General features: G+C 48.9%; 7 protein-coding genes across 7 annotated transcripts; 3 read left to right on the top strand and 4 right to left on the bottom strand.

Annotated features, from left to right (window-relative positions):
* Window positions 1-135: 135 nt before the first annotated feature.
* N7518_010072 (uncharacterized protein) lies at window positions 136-1,503 on the top strand (the record flags this gene model as incomplete). The annotated part of the gene is made up of 5 exons (XM_057190998.1): window positions 136-145; window positions 192-261; window positions 319-367; window positions 413-1,022; window positions 1,079-1,503. The coding sequence occupies 5 exons, from the start codon at window positions 136-138 to the stop codon at window positions 1,501-1,503; spliced, it is 1,164 nt and encodes a 387-aa protein (XP_057037134.1).
* Window positions 1,504-2,751: 1,248 nt separating this feature from the next.
* Window positions 2,752-4,956, bottom strand: skn7 (uncharacterized protein; the record flags this gene model as incomplete). The annotated part of the gene is made up of 7 exons (XM_057190999.1): window positions 2,752-3,263; window positions 3,313-3,502; window positions 3,552-4,433; window positions 4,485-4,628; window positions 4,692-4,764; window positions 4,833-4,849; window positions 4,900-4,956. 7 exons carry the CDS (start codon window positions 4,954-4,956, stop codon window positions 2,752-2,754), a joined length of 1,875 nt encoding a protein of 624 aa, XP_057037135.1.
* Window positions 4,957-6,378: 1,422 nt separating this feature from the next.
* On the top strand, window positions 6,379-7,155 carry N7518_010074 (peroxiredoxin family protein; the record flags this gene model as incomplete). The annotated part of the gene is made up of 5 exons (XM_057191000.1): window positions 6,379-6,583; window positions 6,639-6,738; window positions 6,806-6,851; window positions 6,912-7,077; window positions 7,127-7,155. The coding sequence occupies 5 exons, from the start codon at window positions 6,379-6,381 to the stop codon at window positions 7,153-7,155; spliced, it is 546 nt and encodes a 181-aa protein (XP_057037136.1).
* A 313-nt stretch (window positions 7,156-7,468) lies between these two features.
* On the bottom strand, window positions 7,469-8,067 carry N7518_010075 (BolA family protein; the record flags this gene model as incomplete). Its single annotated transcript, XM_057191001.1, has 2 exons — window positions 7,469-7,641; window positions 7,755-8,067. Coding segments are annotated over 2 exons (486 nt in total), but the record flags the coding sequence as incomplete, so codon positions are not given.
* Window positions 8,068-8,474: 407 nt separating this feature from the next.
* N7518_010076 (Nif3-like dinuclear metal center hexameric protein) lies at window positions 8,475-9,554 on the top strand (the record flags this gene model as incomplete). Its single annotated transcript, XM_057191002.1, has 2 exons — window positions 8,475-8,607; window positions 8,677-9,554. 2 exons carry the CDS (start codon window positions 8,475-8,477, stop codon window positions 9,552-9,554), a joined length of 1,011 nt encoding a protein of 336 aa, XP_057037138.1.
* A 544-nt stretch (window positions 9,555-10,098) lies between these two features.
* N7518_010077 (epsin) lies at window positions 10,099-12,090 on the bottom strand (the record flags this gene model as incomplete). The annotated part of the gene is made up of 4 exons (XM_057191003.1): window positions 10,099-11,447; window positions 11,506-11,726; window positions 11,784-11,853; window positions 12,018-12,090. 4 exons carry the CDS (start codon window positions 12,088-12,090, stop codon window positions 10,099-10,101), a joined length of 1,713 nt encoding a protein of 570 aa, XP_057037139.1.
* Window positions 12,091-13,773: 1,683 nt separating this feature from the next.
* On the bottom strand, window positions 13,774-14,853 carry N7518_010078 (ADP-ribosylglycohydrolase family protein; the record flags this gene model as incomplete). Its single annotated transcript, XM_057191004.1, has 3 exons — window positions 13,774-14,162; window positions 14,220-14,650; window positions 14,711-14,853. The coding sequence occupies 3 exons, from the start codon at window positions 14,851-14,853 to the stop codon at window positions 13,774-13,776; spliced, it is 963 nt and encodes a 320-aa protein (XP_057037140.1).
* Between the last annotated feature and the right edge of the window lie 3,401 nt (window positions 14,854-18,254).

The following is an 18,254-nucleotide window of genomic DNA, read 5'->3' on the forward strand; positions in this document are numbered from 1 at the left end:
ACGGTGCCCCTCCACTCCGAAAATTCGTGGAGAGTCACGTGTCGCTATCGATAAGCTCAGGCCGATCACCGATTCGACTGCCGCGCCTTGTCGCAGCTCCGACTCTCTGTTTCCCCATGCACAGCTAACTGAACAATGTCTCTAGGTAGGTTGACCCATCACGGTCGCAGAATCAGTCTCAGTTGCAATAGGCCTTGCTGATATCAAAATTACAGACGAGGAAGCTCTCCAAACAGCCGCCAATGGCGGCCCCATGGATTTGTACGTGAAGCTGGCATGTCAAGATCCCAAAACGCTGAGACTAACGCGCTGATATAGAGCAAGATGGAACGGCATGGCTGATCCACTGATTGAGCGACTGGAATACGTACGCTATACTTCGAGATCCCTGACCGACTTATCTAACTAGTAGCTCCAGATCGTATACAATGTGTTTCCCATGCCTCAAGCGCGCTCCGAACCCATCGGCCCGCGATTATTTCCCAACCATTCTTCCCAGGCGAATCCCATTCTACCCGAAAGTAGCAATAAGGAAAACACATCCCCCGCCGATATCCAAGCTTCACCCCAAGCGCGAACTGTCTCTCCCCCACAGCCTGCGAGCACGGGTGGCCAGCTTCCACCTCCGCTTGCATTTCTTCTGAGCGCCATCCGTTCATCGATTAAAACCTTCTTCGAGGAGAAACCCCCACACACCATCCAGAGACTCGCAGAGCTGGTCCTCTACCCGACCAGGCACTATAGGACGTTACCCGCATACCTACGTGCTGTTGATCGCGTTGTCTCAGTGACAAGCTCCGCAGATGTTTTCCCATTTCAAACGCCGGCTGTCACGATTGCTCAAACGAACGGGATACTGCTTCCTGGCGATAGCACCGGGGTATATATAACCCCTGAGTTTGCCCAGGGTCTTGGGAGCGATGAATCTCTGGGTGGTGCACTACTTACTCCGATCCCGTGGTTAGTCAACGCCTCGTTCGAAGGCGAGGATTCCAATGGCGATGCAGGCATACTAGTCGATGGTACTTTACCCTATAACCGAGCCACTGGTTTCCTGTTCACTAATGTTTTCGCATAGGCACTGAAGCTTTACCTACACAGCCTGGGGAACAGGGCACCACAACCCTACTATCAGTCGAAACCGACGAAACGGTTGCTACCATCTCACCAGAGCTATCTGACGAGGTTCCTCACGCCCGTGGTCCAATGCTCCTCGGCGTGGAAGACATGGGTCTACAAGACGGCAAAGGCGTCGAGGTGCGTCTTACCGCAGACGGTTTGGACGGTGCCACCGATGTCCCTACAGCTGCTACTCCTACCAATGCAACGGAACAACAGGAAACAGCCGAGTCAACTGGCGACAAGGATGGTGATATTGTCCTTACGGACACTGAACCGAAAGGGGAAGAAGCCAAGAATGAAGCAGAGCCCCAAGCAGACAATGCACGGTCTGAACCCACTGGTGATTCATCCCAAGCGCCGGACGCCGAGAAGAAAGCATAAGCGAGTTCTTTTTCTTAATATGGATTTTTCTTTTTGTCTGATTTTCTTGGTTCATCCTGGATTCTAGCATCATGAGTAACGACCTACAAGATTATATCGATTGATTTTCAATGAAGGGCTTTTGCAATGCCTATGTTCTCTATATTATCTTCCAGAGAGAAGAGAAGTCTTAGTTACATAATATAAGCCTTTTGCGCCCACTATCTACATCACTATGTATTCATGCTAAAGTGATACATGGAATTGGTGCCAATTAAGGCAAGCACGCTTATCCGTACCTAATATAATTAAGACAATCTTTTATCTCGCGGATTGTCCTGAGGTCTTCTTGTTCAGCACTTACTAAAGACCCCTCAGTCATGTATATATAGCTATACAATAACCAACTGAGAGTGGTATCGGGTTTCTCTCACGCATCTTAACACAAGTATCACGGAGTCACCTGCCAGAAAACGTATGCACCTCGAAACAGTGGAATTCACTAACAAAATTCAATCGAAAATCCAATAGCAATTATACTCACCAGACGAAGTCACATATCAAAAAGTCCACAAGGCGCTGTAGTAGTATATAGCCAAGCCCAAATGCAAACAAAACAAACAAAGAACTAAGCATTAGCCACAAACGGCCAGACAAAGAAGGCCCAGAACTCCGCCGGCAAGGTCTGGGCCCTCCTGGAACCCCAAAAGCATTGAAATATTTTAATATACGGGCTCCGGTCTAGACCTCACAGCTTAATTCCCCGCCGTGAAAATCGGGTCGGGAAGGGCGGGTGATATACACTCAGGTGGGATTAAGTGGGGATGTATTGCGGTGCGTCGGTCAATTCTATATAGGATTTGGGGGGTCTTTGGAAATGGCGCTTTGGATTCATATAGTTACGACATAAAGCTTACGAGACCAGCACTGGAACGAAGACCCGACACAGATGAGAGGAATAAAATAATATGTTTTGTAAATATGTACCTGACGAAACAATCTCTCCGGCGGTGAAATGGAATGCATGGTGAGCCCACGGTGGATATCGCTGACGCATATATTGTATAAAGTCGCACACAATTCGCCACCCAATTTAAAGAAAACCAACGCCAAACCTGTAAAGGTGGGGGACAAGTGCGGTCAATCCGCGAAGAGTGTAGCAAAATGTACGATTTGAATTTTGAACCTCGTTATAGACAAGTGGGAATCGTGAGTCAATGGACAGGCGGAAAGGTGAAGTGTAGAAAATAGAAGAGTAAATGGCCGGGTTTAGCCAGGTCGGCCTGCTTGCACGGCAAGCATGGGTTGGGGTTGCGAGTACATGCGCTGCCGTTTTGACATGTTGGGGTTATCGGTGGCACTGCCCATTTCGGACATCTGACGGCGATGCGGGGGGCGTAATGGAGGCCCGGTTGGGACTCCTACTGGTGGTGCTGGGTACTGAACGCCATTCTGGTCAACAGCGTAGGCGGGTGGACCCGTAACGTATGGCCCTTGAACTGCCGGCATGTTCGTTGGAACCGCCTGCATATTTTGGAATTGGTTGGGCGATTGCCAGTTATTCATCGATCCGGCGGGCGACTGGCCTGGCGAGCTGTCCTCTTTGATCGACTGGTTTGTTGAACTTTGAGTTGCAGCTGCCATGGTCACGGCGGCGGCGGAAGGTCGTACTGGCTCCATTCCTGGGTTCTGTGGCGAAATCTTGAGATGATCCAAATGCCTTTCTAGCATATCGAGAAGACTCTTGCGGGTGAATGGCTTCGGAAGTACATCATCCATTCCTAATAAGGGTTAGTGGAAGACTTGATTCGATTTTGATGATTGTCTTACCATGTTGGAAATAGAGCTGGATGTCGTCGCTTCGAATGTTCGAGGTCATGGCGATGATAGGCGTGCGATCAAATTGGCGAATGAGATGGCATGCCGACACACCGTCCAAATTCGGCATGATAATATCCATTAGAATTAAATCGTATTTTGAGCCACCCTGAATTTTGTTCACAGCCTCCAGGCCGTCAAACTAGAGGAATTAGTATCCTTGTGGTCAATAGGACAGACTGATGACATACCGCGGTATCAATAACACACGAGAAAGAGTACAAGAATTTACCGCCAATCTGCCGACAAGTGGCATCGTCTTCAACCAAGAGAATCTGAGGGCTGCGCACCCAGCCAGGGTCCACATTCGTGCTTTTTTTCCGATTGTCCGCAAACTGCCGACGAGCATCCGTATCGATCTCCTGTTTAGCGGGCATTGGATACGGAACATTGTTGATATGCTCGCTGTACATGGGATCGATGCCGTTTGTAGCACCCACAGGATACACCACTTGCTCCAGATCGCCGGCCATCTTAGGGTAAGCAAGTGCTGGGTTTGGCGGTGCAGTTGCCGCGGGACGGAGGGAACCATTTCGTGCATGCGGATCCAAATTGGGAGTTGACACGACGGTTTTTTGAGGATCGTTCATCGGGTCGACGCCGTTCATATTGAATTGTATTTCGGCGTTCATGTCATTCAGGAGCTTGGAGGCTTGCTGGAGGGGCGATGAGGGTTCATCGTCTACTGCACCAACCTGAGAAGGGCTCATTGTCGTTCCGGGGGCTTGGAAAGTCACAGCCTTGCTATCTCGACGCTGGCGCGCATCCACCGAAAGCAAGTAGGTCATCACCTGGTGAATGACATTCTCGTGGTTGAGAACCGTCTTCTGCACTCGCATCACTTCCTGTAGCATGAGCTGATGATCCACCGTGAGCTGGGCATATCGGTCTGATAGATGCTGGATCTGCTGCTGTTGCGCCACAATCTGCTGGTTAAGAAGATCAATTTGTTGCGTGGGGACGGATTCATCGCTCGGTTGAGTTTGTTTTCGTGGCGCAGGCGCCTTTCGTCGAATGTTGTCGAGCGATTCTTTGCTGTTTGCGCGGAACTCTGGATGCTTGAATTCCCATGCCTGTATTTGTGTGAGATCCGGTCCAATCAAGCTTCAATTTGGGATGCCTACATTCTGCCCGTATGGTGACTGGCCATTTTCTTCATTGTTTTGTCGAACTTTGTGGAAATCGTACTTATTCAGTTGGCGGACGAAACTGGCAAAGTTGCTGTGTTTAAAGTGCTTCGGCAGGATGGTCTTGGTGAATTTCTCGCACTGGGATTCGAGTTAGCCACGCGTCAAAGAGACCGAAGCTGGACAAAAACACGGGTGCATTACCTCTAATACGACAAAGGAATCCCCTTCATCGCCCCAGCGCACGATGGACGAATAGGTCGGGTCCTCCAGCATCCTGTGGAAAAGATCAGCTTAAAAGGCCAACACGGTCGCAGGATCCGTCTGACGCGAAGCAAGACTTACTTATACAGCTTGCGTACCTATCCATAGTGTTAGCCAAGATCTCTCACAGCCATAGCGGACGACTAACAAAATCACTGGAGTTCCCAGCGGGGGCGGGATTGGAAGAGGTCTGGCCACCGTCCATGCTGGGCTAGACGGGTCGCGACCGGTCGAACAGGCAGGTCTGGCTGGTTTCGTCCCAACGCGGATAATGTCAGATCTAATGGCAGTTCACATCCAACAGTGGAAAACAAGTAGAGGGGATAGAAAGCCAGACCTGTCGGAGGGTGGGAGAAGGGAAAAAATGAAATAATAACGGGGGTACGGTCAGTTACTTTAGCGGTAGAGCCAAGTACCAAAGTTACTGTGGAGGTACTGCCTTGGTACATTCAATGGACTGCGATGTTTCAGAACGCACCGTGAGCTTCAATTTTGTAGGGCTGCTCTTTTTGTTTGTATTATATTATTCTCCAGCTTCTATTTCCTCATGCAAGGAGGTTGAATGCTCCCAGCACCCAGGAACCAACGAGGGGCAGAATTCCAGCAGGTCACACCGAACAGAGAGAGGTACCAGCCAGGTATTGTATACAAGTTCGTGGGAAAAAAAATAAAAAACTTCACCAGATCCTATTCGCTATCAAAAGAGACATGCAGCATGAATTATGGGCTGTCAGTGCGCACGAGATGGAGGGGAAAGCAATTCCCCCAATGATGTCTTTATATGCGCTTGATATCGGTGATCAGCCCTGTCATCGTGTCATTGTCTCTCCCACTTTTAAGATTAAGATTAAGATATTGGATATCATGAATCTTATGAATATGCGATGCTATTACGAGTCTCCACCGCAGAACAAGAACTACCCCATAAGACTTTGCTACGTGGTTATGGCTAAAGCCACCGAAGCACCTCGTACTCCATAGTCCATAGTCTAGATGCTGGTGAACAGCCCAACGCACGAGTTTGCACCGTAGCACATTGTCGTAAAAGCGCAAAATCACCTCTATCACCTGAGCCTCGCGAGTCAACCCCATCTTCAAACTTGCTGTGTTGAACTACAACGTCGAAGATGACTGCATCCTTCAGCAGGGGGGTTATGATCCACCGTGTGACGGAGCAAGGATCCACTGCGTCATGGAGGAATAGGATGCGACTTCATATCATCCGATTCGAAGGTAGCTAGTCCGCCTTGTTCTTAAAAAGAGACTTCTGATAAGTGACAGCTCATATAGGCGGTACCTGCGGTATAGCCTCCGCAGGGTCGCACTGGTATCCACAAGGTCGAGAGTGTCTGTGCCGATATCGATGATGTGCATTAAATAGGAAATAAGGACGATAGCTAGGATAGAAATAAACAAGCAAAAGCATAGACATAGACATACATACATATCACATAGGCTAAAGAGAGTTCCTAAAAATAAATGCAACGGCCATGACGAAATCCCCCAAGCTCGACATACCGCCCTTCCACGGTTGCTCTTCTCCGCATTATTTCAACCTACACTTCTTCCTCTTACTCCTTGATCCAATATAGAACTTCAATCCCATCCTAACCCAATTAATCCCGCCATGTTCGCCCGCCGTATCGCAACCAACATCCCCCGCGTTCGCGTGCAAGCTTCCCTCTTCCACAGCACCGCGCCCGCGTTCGTGCAAAAGGGCGACGCCATCCCTAACCTGGACGTCCTGGTCGAGAACTCCCCCGGTAACAAGGTCAATTTGGCCAAGGAGATCAAGAACAAGGCTATCATCATTGGCACTCCAGCTGCCTTCAGTATGTGAACTCTCTACTGTGATACCTAGATAGGATCCGGACTGACATTCTCAAGGCCCTGCCTGCTCGAGCACCCACGTTCCCGGCTTCATCAACCACCCCAAGCTCAAGGAGGCCGGTCAGGTTTTTGTCATCTCGGTCAATGACCCCTTCGTGTAAGCTATACATGTCGAATTGCAGCGCGGAAGCGTGGGAACATTTGTTGACGCAACTATCATATAGGACCAAGGCTTGGGCTGCTTCCCTCGATCCTTCCGGCAAGAGCGGTGTAAGCTTACCGTTTTCGTTGTATTTTGATCCCAGCAAAGCTGACATTGTATTTCAACAGATTCGTTTCCTGGGTGACCCCTCCGGCAAGTTCAACAAGGCGCTCGACCTCCTCTTCGACAGCAGCGCCATCTTCGGCAACGACCGCAGCAAGCGCTACGTTCTTCTCGTTGAGAATGGAAAGGTCAAGGAAGCTTTCGTCGAGCCGGATAACACCGGTCTCCAAGGTACGTCTCTCTTCTATCAAGGGTGTCGTTCTATGCTAACATCACAAAGTTTCCACTGCCGAGAAGGTGCTCGGTTAAAGCCACTAAATAGAGCTGCAATCTCCTTGCAAATAGTACAAGACCAATATAGCATGCGGCACAAAGTTTATTTTCGATCCCTGCTGCATGGTACTTTGTAGCGCAGGATTTTAATGTACAAATATTCCATCCTTTCCAACCCGGCCAACGCCTGAACCGATGCCAGAATTAAATAGGCAAGCCTGTAGTTAAATCAATCGAGCAATTAAACATCAATGCCGATTCCTTCCTGAACACTCTTCGGTCTGGTACAATTTCTTCCATATCCCTCTAGGACGAGTTCACAATCCATCATATCCCCACCCTGGACCAATTACTGCTGCAGAGCCTGCCACTGCTCGGGGGTATAGCACTTGGGAGTCCAAGCATGAATAGCAGCGATCTCGGCCTTGAGCGCGGAATTGACGAGCCGGTGTCGCGCAAGCATAGTCTTGCTCTCGAACTGAGGCGAAACAATCACGGCCTGGAAAGCCTGTCCACAGCCGCCTAAACCAACCCAAAAAGACAGCACGTCAGCGGGAGATCAACGTAGCCAAAAAAAATATTTCGACGTCATAGCGCCATCTTCATAAATTCAATTTCAATTTCAATTTCCATACCCGATAGATCCTCAACCTCGACATGCTGCGCCTGCAGCGCTTCAGTCAACTTGTTCTTCAGCGAATCGGTGGTGATTCCAGATGTGTCGGCCATAGCGGCGTTGAAGGCGGCGTAGGAGCGCGCGGTGAGGGAAAATGAAGACCGCTGGATATTATTGTGAGGGCGGAGAAGATAGCGGCAGCTTCTGCTCAGGACGGTCAAGGAGGATGTGCGGGAGAACATGAAGTATATGGTCGGGGAGGAGAGGCGAGAGAAGACGAGAGAGGGGGATAAAGTGCCAAACCCGAGGTTATCGCGAAGTATGGGAGTTGTCGCTCAGGTGCTCTTATTACAAATTCAGAGCCTCCGGTCGGCTGTGGCTGGTGGTTCACGTGTGTGGCTCATTCTCGTTTTCTGCTCTTCTTCGGTCTGCAACCCTTGACGCTTGGAACATCCCTCTATGAATTTTCTTCGTGCTACACGTCGATACTCTGCCATGTCTATGCTCAAATACACAGAATGCTCGCCATTCACCAATGTTGTGGTGAGCGCTATGAGAAAGCTGTAATTCACCCCCCGCTTAATCCCCAAGCTCCCCGCATTGTATGGAGCTTCATGTAACCTCTGATATGTAGATACCCGGAGGCATTGGCAGACAAGAGCTTCGATAATACAGGATGCAAGTTGTTATTCTTTCCAAATATCAGTTGGTCGGCTTCTGCAATGGACTAACACGCTCAATGACAGTGCTGCTCGAAGCTCCTTTCGACAAATCCCGGATACAGAAAAACTCGGTCCTCCTCACTATTGACCTCACTACGGCCGTAGCCGATGAAGCCATTAAAAACCAAAACTCGGTTATCGTCGCATACCGTAAGGCGCACATCCAAGATAACATACTAGCGATTGGACCCCAAACCTAACACAACACCAACCACACAGACCCAATCATCTTCCGCGGCCTGAAATCCCTCACCCTCGCCGACTCCCAACAAAGATCCCTCCTCCGCCTAGCCCAACATGGCATCAGCGTCTACTCCCCCCACACAGCAGTCGACACCGTCCCCGGCGGCATGGCCGACTGGCTCTGCGACGTAGTAACAGGAAACTTCGAACCTACAGCAACACCCAACGCCAACATCGAAACCAGCCTCTCAAGCCTGTACACCGCCCCAACCTACCCAGACTCACCCATCCCCGCCGCTCGCGGGCCCTCCTCGCGAGCGCTCCCGCACACCATGACCACAATCCACCCATCCCCACCAGCTTCAATCCCAGAAGGCTTCGAGTCAGCCGGTGCCGGCCGTCTAGTGACATTCGTCGAGAAACAGCCCCTCACTGAACTGATCGACAATATCGCGCGTGGAATCGGCCTGCCGGGCGGTATCCCCATCGCCATCCCGCAAGGCCAGTCGGTTGATGCTATTTCCGTCCGCACGGTGGGCATGTGTCCCGGCTCGGGCTCGGGCGTGCTCCTCAAGGGAGGCGAACTCCCTGATCTCCTGCTGACGGGTGAGATGAGCCACCATGAGGCTTTGGCTGTCACGGAGCGTGGGTCTGTGGTTATCTCGCTTTCGCATACTAACTCCGAGCGTGGGTATCTGCGTTCAGTGATGCAGCCTAAGTTGCTAGTCGAGGTTAAGAAGCAGTGGGAGGATGTTGTCCTAGCTTCTCTCGGGGTTAATAGTAATTGCTCGGGTGAGGCTCCATTGGCGGCTGCAGTCCAGATTCGGGAGGCTTATTTGCGGGAGGAAGTTGCGGTTGATGTTAGTGATGCTGATCGTGATCCCTATGGTATTATGATTTTGCGCGGTAACTAGGCTGGCTCTTCTGTTTTGACATCTAACAATACTACGAAATGAAAAGCGCAAAATAGTCACAATTAGAGACATTACTCAACATACTAGGACTAGAACTATGAAGTACGAGGGAGTCTGGTAATATGTCAAGAAAGTGGTTGAAATGAGAAGGATATCCTAATGGTAGACAATGACAGAAACAAAAAAAAAGGTTGTCTTGAGGCAAGAGAGAATACAAGATAAGTTGAAGGACCCAGGTCAAACATCGAAGAAATGCAGGCTACCGAGGACATGGAAACGAAAGCCTAGGTCTTTTAGTTAAGCCTTCCGTTCATGGCTTCCACCAGCCCACAATTCACGGATGTAGGGAGATTGTAGTGAGTATCGAGCAACGATAGGTATAGAAATGAAAGAAAGGAAAAAATGAGACCGGGTAAAAACCAGACGGCCGAGCCCCGAATGACCGAATGACTGAAGAAACAGAAAGAAAAATGAGATAGATGGTATCCGCGTGAGTGGCCTTGTCAGGAATGAATCAAGAAAGAAGAGGTCCACGAAATAGTGACTACAGATCAATCAGGCTGCCGCCACCGCGCTGTTGCTGTTGCTGACCTGCCCAGGGGTTGTTATTGGCAGGTTGCTGCTGGAAACCGGTCTGCTGCGGCATGCCTGTGAATTGTTGGCCGAAGAATGGGTTCCCCGTAGGAGCAGCGTGTAGGCGGTCCAAACCCAGACCGGCAGAATTGACAAATGTGCCAGGTGTTGTGTGCTGTGCGGGGATTCGAAGGTCTCCGACATTGCCGAAGGTATCCTGGCCCTCGCCTGACCCGAGAAGGGCGTTGAGACGCGCGTGGTGAGGGTTGAGTGGCGAGGTACTCTTTGGTGGCTGTGGGGCTTGGAAACCGGCGATCGGGTTGGGCTGAGAGGGTTGGGCGAACAGCGAGCTTTGACCATACTGCGAATTGTTCTGGGCAAACTGATTGGTTGCACGGTCCTCCGACAAGGAATTGAGTGTTGGCGGGCCTGTTTTTGCATGGTTGTTGAATTGTGTTTGAGTACGTTGAGCGAAGGGGTTGTTTGATCCTGTCGGCATGGGCTTGAGGGCATCAGCGGGCTGCAGTTGCTGGGAGTGGCTGCCGGCCCATGGGTTATTGCTCCCTGCCGTCTGATAGTTCTCCTGGGACTGTTGTTGTTGCTGCTGCTGCTGCTGGGAGAAGACATCCGCACCGTACGGGTTATTCGGGTTGAATGCGGTGTGCTGAGGTTGGAGAGTGGCCTGCGGTTGTAAAAGATTGTTCTGTTGCTGGCCGTAAGGGTTCTGATCAAAGGCCGAGGGCTGCGTCTGATAGCCGTTGGCGTAAGGGTTATTCATGCCGGTAGGCTGATTCTGGAATCCTGTCGGCTGCGCGTACTGGTTGTTCAGGTAACCAGTTGACAGAGGCTGCTGCGCATTGATCGGGTTGCCGAACCAGTCCACAGCACCTTGCTGTTGGTAGCCCTGGTTGTAGCCGGTTGGCTGGACTTGAGCTGGGGCTGGGGTGTCGTCGAAGAGAGATTGCGCGTTGCTCTCCTCCAATTCGCGCTTTCGGAGGTCCTCCTCTTCCCTGCTGAGCTTGATGGCCTTGGCAAGAGCCTCGTCGTCCTGACCTGCCATTGTCTCCTTAGCCCGTCGCTTGCGCTCATCCTCGGCTTCGGCCTTGCTGGCTTCGATAGCTAAACGGTATTCGGTGTCGGAGTCGTCATCCCCGTTGCGTCGGCGTCGCTCTCTGCGCGGCGGTTCGTCTACGGGGGAGTTTCCGTATCCTTCGTCGAGTCCGCTCACGCGAGTCTTCCAGAGTTTGCGATCTGATCGTTCACTGCGCAAACGATCTTCGTCCAGTACCAGCGCAGTCAATTCCTTTGCTGCCACGCGAACTACAGAACACCAATCTGTCAATTTTGCAACGTCTCTGATTTTCAAGGACCAACTTACCGTTTTGGCCGACATCCCTTGCTTCCTCGTCGACGTATGTGAACTCGCGCAAAGTCTTGATAATATAGACGTTTTTCCGGGCCCACGTTACCACCAACTCCGAGCCTTCGTGGAGACAATAGTCCAAGACCTTCAGCGACTTCAGCACGTGGCGCCAGTTCTTGCCCTTATCGTTGAGTCTCTTGTCAAGCATGTCCATGATTTCGTAGAACTCGTTCGGGCTATTATGCAAGTAGCATTAGCGATATTCACACGGTTGATCGCAGACACAAACTCACCTCCCGAAAGTCATGGCGGCGATCTCGGACATCTCGGTGCCCGTAGGGCCCCAGGGGTCATTACTAGTGGCTTCAAAAATAAGTTAGCGACTTGGTCATAATGTATGCGAAATGTATGGGCGCATTGCAGTAAACAACCCCAGAAAAAGACAGGGGCAAGCGACAACAGCGGTTCTGCAACATGCGGCCAGAACTCGATAATCGGCGAAAAGTGCGATGTAATGAATGTCATACCATTTCGGACCTTGACCTGCACTGAGGAATATCCTTTTGTGACGTTTTTGACGCTTCGCACGACTTTAGACATGGTGGCGGTGATGCGACGGTCGCAAGTTTATGGTGGATAGAATGGATCGTAATCGGTCGGAAATCGATGCGAGCAGAGTACTAGATTGCCAAGCACACACAGCCTCTTTCTCGTGTCGCGGCCCAAGATGGTTGTTAAGCGTGTTACTCCTCTGAAAGGGACAGGTTGGTATATCAGTCCGAAGGGGTCAGGGGTTTGAGCTTTGAAGCTAAAAGAAATATTGGCAAACAATAGTGGATCGTCAAGTGATGAAGGATGTAAAGTGAAAGAGAGAGGGGATGGCTCGAACGGGGGGAATCAGAGGGCTTGGCAGTGACGAAGCAGTTTGGACCAAACTTATACTGCCATTGTTTAAGATCTACACTTGGAATTTCAGGCTTGAGGGTTTCTTAGTTCATTTATCATCATAAGACGCCCTGAAATATAAGAAAAATCAGCTTCAACACCACTTGAACGGTCTAACATGTATAGTGTATGTATAACTACGTCGCCCTCGTGGCCGGAGGTCCGGTCTAATCGCCGTCATCTTACTTTTTCTCCTTTTTCCCCTATATATAGCCCAGAATAAGCAATTATTTATCTGACCTCTACATATTGATCTTGTTTAACATATTCTATCAGATTATTCCAATTTTGGCTTCAAAAGACTATGTAGATATAAAAAAAAACATGGCATGTTTCCGCCACATGTGGCGGTCTTTAGGCGAGAAACTGGTCAGGCAACAGTCCATTAGAAATTACAAGATACTATTAGTACAACGGTCATATACATTTTAGTAGTATGTATTGCTCATTGTTGTATATTAAAGTCTCGCATGGAAGAACCGGGCTACGTCATTGCTGTTCTAGAATAGTACAACGCTCCGATAGGTCCACATTGGACCCTGTCATGTGATACATACCCCGGAAGAAACCAAGTCTGTCTGTCGAAGACTCAAGAGAGAAATATCTGGGGATCTAGGGAGATCTACGGCAATAGAAGAGACAGAATATATCTGGACAGCACCAGAGACCTTGGTTTACGCGGTTGAGAGGTATCACGTCGCGTTGGAACCATCTGCGAGGACCTCGTCTGGAATCCATGGTATCACCGGGTCCCTCATACGGAATTGGAATATATCGCCCCAAGACGAGACCTCTAAATGGATACATTGAGGTCTCCCTGTAAATCCCTACATTACATCCAGGCACAGCTTGTTACTCCAGTCTAGGATCAACTCGGCTACGAAGATTTACATCCCTCATGTATTCCATGGGACTCGTCAAGTGGCAATGAGAGCCACGACTTCAGGAACGTCCACGAGAAAGCCCGGTTTGTTATCTGATGCAGACCTATATGGACCTCATAACAATCATGGTAATGTTATGATCCCTGTGGTAGGTGAGGCAGCATGTGCTACGGGTCCCTCTGCCTGCGCTGTCTCGTGGGGCTACGGTGAGATGGTGGACAGAGAGATGGGGAGGAGAGAAGAAGAAGAGAAGAAGAGAAATGGGGGGAGGGGCCCTTATATACCCTCAACAAACGGTGCCTTCCTCAAGTGCGACACCCTCCATCGCACCTTCCTGGAATCACAAATGTCACATGCCCGCCTTCTTTGTTTACATTTGTTTACACATGAAGGAGTCTTGAAGCCAATTTCACATTATGTTAATTCCTTATAGTGCAATTGAAGTCCTAGAACGCTATCCTCGAGCTATCCCATCAGACAGAGCACCAGCAATACTCTCAATAAACCCTTTCTTCTGCATCCCATCCACCCATTCACTAGGTATAGTGTCAAACCCATAGAACGAGCCCGCAAGACCTCCATAAACAGCCCCTGCAGTATCCGAGTCACCACCCAGATTGACAACCGCCAACGCCCCATCCTTCCAAGTATCATACTTGAAGAATGCCCACAGGGCACACTCAATGGTATCAATAACCCATCCACTACTCGTCATATCACGAGGCTCCTTTGCTTTCCAGTCGCTCATAGTTCCATATCTGGACGGTGACAAGCGCTCCTTCAGACCAGTATGAGTAAATGGGAACTCAGAGACCGCTTGGTAGAGCTGCTCCTTCGTCTGGCCTATACACAATGCATATCAGCGGATATTCTTTCAAGAAAACAAATCAAGAAACCAACCATTCATAACCCTACACACCAACTCCGTATACGCCTCACAAGCCTCCACACACGCGAGCGAAGGATGGGTAATCCGACTATGTGTTCTAGCAATCTCCCTCGCCAGTCCCGAATCCCGCCAGTAAACCAATCCAATCGGGACGATCCTCATCAAGCTCCCGTTCCCAGAGAACTCGTCGCGATCCAATTTGCTATTGACCAGCGCCTGGGCCACGTCGAGTTCACCTTTGTCTATGCCACGCTTCGACCACAGCTTCAGGGAGGTGCGGGTGGAGCGTCCTACGTCCCATGAGCGGTTGATTGTGCTGAATTGGCCTTTGGTCAGCCATGCGACGAAGTTGTGGATTGCTAGCGTGTGGTTGTATTGCATTTGGGACTTGTTGAACGAGCATGCTAGGGCTAGTGTTAGAGACCCGTCGTCCGAATAGGATCTTGTTTATGTTAACTACAAGCTATTTCTGGTAGATGATATGGCTGGGATGGGAACTGACCCCGCTGGTTGTTTCCAGGATCTTAGGCATGTGATCGGCTCGAATGTTCCTGCGGCTTTGAATTGGACGGGGCCACCGAGGGCGTCGGCTACGCAGACACCCCAGATGGCGCCTTGGGCGCGAGATTTCGATGATAGAGACATGTTGTAATAATGTGATAATGTGATGTTGTGATATTATGATGTTGTTATGTTTTTCTTGCGGGGTGATTTCGTTTCTAAATACTAGCAGGGAAGATCCTTGGAAAGTCAGAGTCATCAGGACGCACTATAGGTAAAACCTTGGCAGAACCTCAATAATAACATGGAAACTTAAATATAAAGCCGTGACTCAATATGAGTCTTGGGAGATGCGTTGTATGGAGTACGGAGCCTCATTCTAGGTGGGCCTGACTCACCTCCGATACGAAGCGGTCTATGTTGTATATTATCTGTAATATTGGGGACCTGTGAATTACTATATGCGGTTAGTTTTTCCTCTTTGAGTTTAGCGCCCCAATACGCTGTCACGTAACCTACCTTCAATGCCGACATAAAGACCCCACTGAGGTGGATCTCAAGACATGCTACCAATAACTGGTGTATTTCTCGTTCTGACAAACTCTGTCGGATTAACCGTATCCGTAAATGTATGCGTCCAATCAATGGTTTCAATCAGTCTGTATTTCTGTACTGGCTCAGCTGGCAATTTATGGAGCCTGATTACATAAACTAAAACATAAACAATGCACATTCTTAAGGTGGTATTATACGGAAGAGAAAATAAAAATGCGGCAAATGACGGCCTCTGCAGTTTCAGCAACTTTAGGGCGAAGTGCCATCGAACTCGAACTACTTCTGTAATATTAGCAGGATCAACATACTATTTGAATTGGTGACAAGCTGCCGCAAGACCTTCTTGATATATTGGTAGGACTGTAGTCGGCGTTTGTCTGGCTATACATCGAAAGTTACCGACCATCTGCAAAGCTTTATGCCACTTGCTCACCATGGGAAAAGACGTGACCTGGGTCATCTGAGCCGACGTAGTAGTCCCTAGCCCTTCTAAGCTACTAGGAATATGGAACAGTATTGGTGTGGCATCTAACAGATCAATGACCGGGCTGAGTCCCTCCATTCTCTTCTTGTGCAGAACAATTTAATCAATGCGATAATAATAAATACAGGTTAGGTTCTATAACACAATCACAGATCTAGACTGGGATGGACTTTTTTGCCCCGGCAGATGTTTGTAAGACCAAGAGATCTGCGGAACCTTCTCTTCTTTCTCGAGCTGCCCGTTTCTACCTGCACATCATCTAGCATCCGTTTGGTTGAGGCGTTAACCTGGTCCTCCAGAAGGTCATCCTCCAAAAGTGCAAATCGAGCAAATGGGTCGATTGGAGCTTTCAACGACTGCTTCTGCTTCCAATGCGCCTCCGCCAATTTTCATTCATCTTCATCGCGTCAAAATTCCAAGAGGAGCTCGTGAGACATAAGCCCCGAATATTGTATAGACTACCGTCAGGCTGGAAGACTGGATAAATACGACCACCAAAGGACCTCAGATCCCAGGCCGTGCCAGCCTCACGGCAGGTAATGCCAGGTGGTGTATCGGAAGGTTCATCTTCAGTGTGGAATTTACAGGCACGAATACAGCGGAATTCTAAGATATGGGCCATCCCATGGCCTTATAATATGGCGAGTAATGGAAGCCCTCCGATTTTTCGAGAGTGGCGTAGTTTGTGGTTTTAATAGTTGAACAAGGCTCATATCCGGGGACGATTCGTGGTTCATGATGGTTTCACCATATGACGGGATCTAGTTCGATATCCGGGATATATTCATGAACTAGGTCGATAATCTCTTCATCTGGAAGAGCAAGTTCTGCCTCCGTATCAACGACAATGTATGCAATATATAGTTGTATTGGGAGTTATACGAGCGACTGAGTATAAAAGCCATATAATAGTAGTATCAAAATTGATGCATGGCTCGGAAACAGAAACAGAGAGAGAGAGAGAGAGAGAGAGAGAAGAGGTTGCATTCCATAAACAAACAAAGAGCTACTTATGTAGCTGATTGAGGCTCAAACTAGACAAAAACTTCGGCCATCCAACAAAAGTCCTTCAAAAGGTAGTATAAAAGACGCCAAAAAAGACACCAAAAAAGACATACACAATAGCATATTTACTTAGTCGCCCGTAGAGTTGCTCGGAAAGAAAATGTACTCCGAGCCTTGGGTTTTAAATATATGATTCTGAATGAACTTTGCTTCGCTTCTATATTTAATGTCTTACAGGCTAGATGTGTAGAAAAGTCTGATGATCCACTACTCAAATAGTTCAAGTATTCTTGTATATGATTTGAGATACTGAAGTGACATTGCAATCAATTCCTCCCTCTCTGTTTGACAAAGAACCCGTCAGTATCAAACCTAGGAAACTCCTTGTATTCCTGGCCAGCAACAAAAGTATCCATCCACGGTCTCTGCTTACGATCGTGGCTAAGATTCTGACACCATGCGCTGCCGATCTGAATTACGGAGTACATAGTATGTATGCCATCGGGGTATAACCCTTTCATTGGTTAAGATTGCCCGGCAGTATTTCAGATCCACTCTTCAAAAGGGCGGTGAGTTAATCGGCACTCTTGCCAAGAACGTAGATCCTACACAGAGATCTTCTCCAAGCGCCCGGACAAGCCGAACAGTTGATGAAAAGGAGTTCGCGTCGACCGGGGGTAGCGTAAGCCTAGTGACACTGTGCAACGAGGCGTGTGCAAGCATAGAGGCCAAGTCGCGAGGTCCAAATATTAGAATAATCATGACGTTCTGCAAGGCAGAACATTCAGCGATTAAACTGAATAGAACAGATACTACACTTGATCTAAGCCAGAGGCAAAGAGAGCTGAAGAAGAAAGAAAAGAAGAAGAAGTTCTAGGGGCAGGGTCACCTTCTTATAGGTATCCTGAGGGCGGTCGGTTTATGCCACTATTTACAAATGAGACAAACAACGATATGGGCTCGCTTAATGTAAATGGTAACATGATGATATAGCCATGTGATGATAAGAACAGGAGTGGCTTCTCTTATTTCCGGCTGACTTGTTTCACAACTGTCATTCGCTTTGGTATAAGGCCATCATGTTTGTTTCTTCTGATAGAAGAGAAGGGCTACCAACACAATCCCCGCTAGATTACTTTAGGTATGTATTCTGCTAACCGCAATTCTCACACTGTAGTGCCTAATAGTCTATGACGCCCACACTTCCGAGTAATACTATTCAAATATGTAAGAGGCAATTTAGGTATGTTGTATGTCGAAAGACCCACTTCTATAACCATTAAGGTTCGCTTCCTGCCGTGATTATGTAATATTTAGTAAGATTTTATCTCCGACTAACCCCATTTAGGCTTAGCGCCGGTACTCTTAGTATTACATAAGACCCCCTGCCCCGCTGTGGGCCCGTAACATTAATTCGATGATCCTTCCGAGGTTTGTTGCCTGAGCTGCTGCCTAGTATGACCTGACTCAGATAATAAACTAACCTTGGAAGCGGCAGTCT

The sequence above is a fragment of the Penicillium psychrosexuale genome (assembly GCF_028828465.1).
Source record: "Penicillium psychrosexuale strain IBT 29551 chromosome Unknown utg000006l, whole genome shotgun sequence".
Classification (NCBI taxonomy): domain Eukaryota; kingdom Fungi; phylum Ascomycota; class Eurotiomycetes; order Eurotiales; family Aspergillaceae; genus Penicillium; species Penicillium psychrosexuale.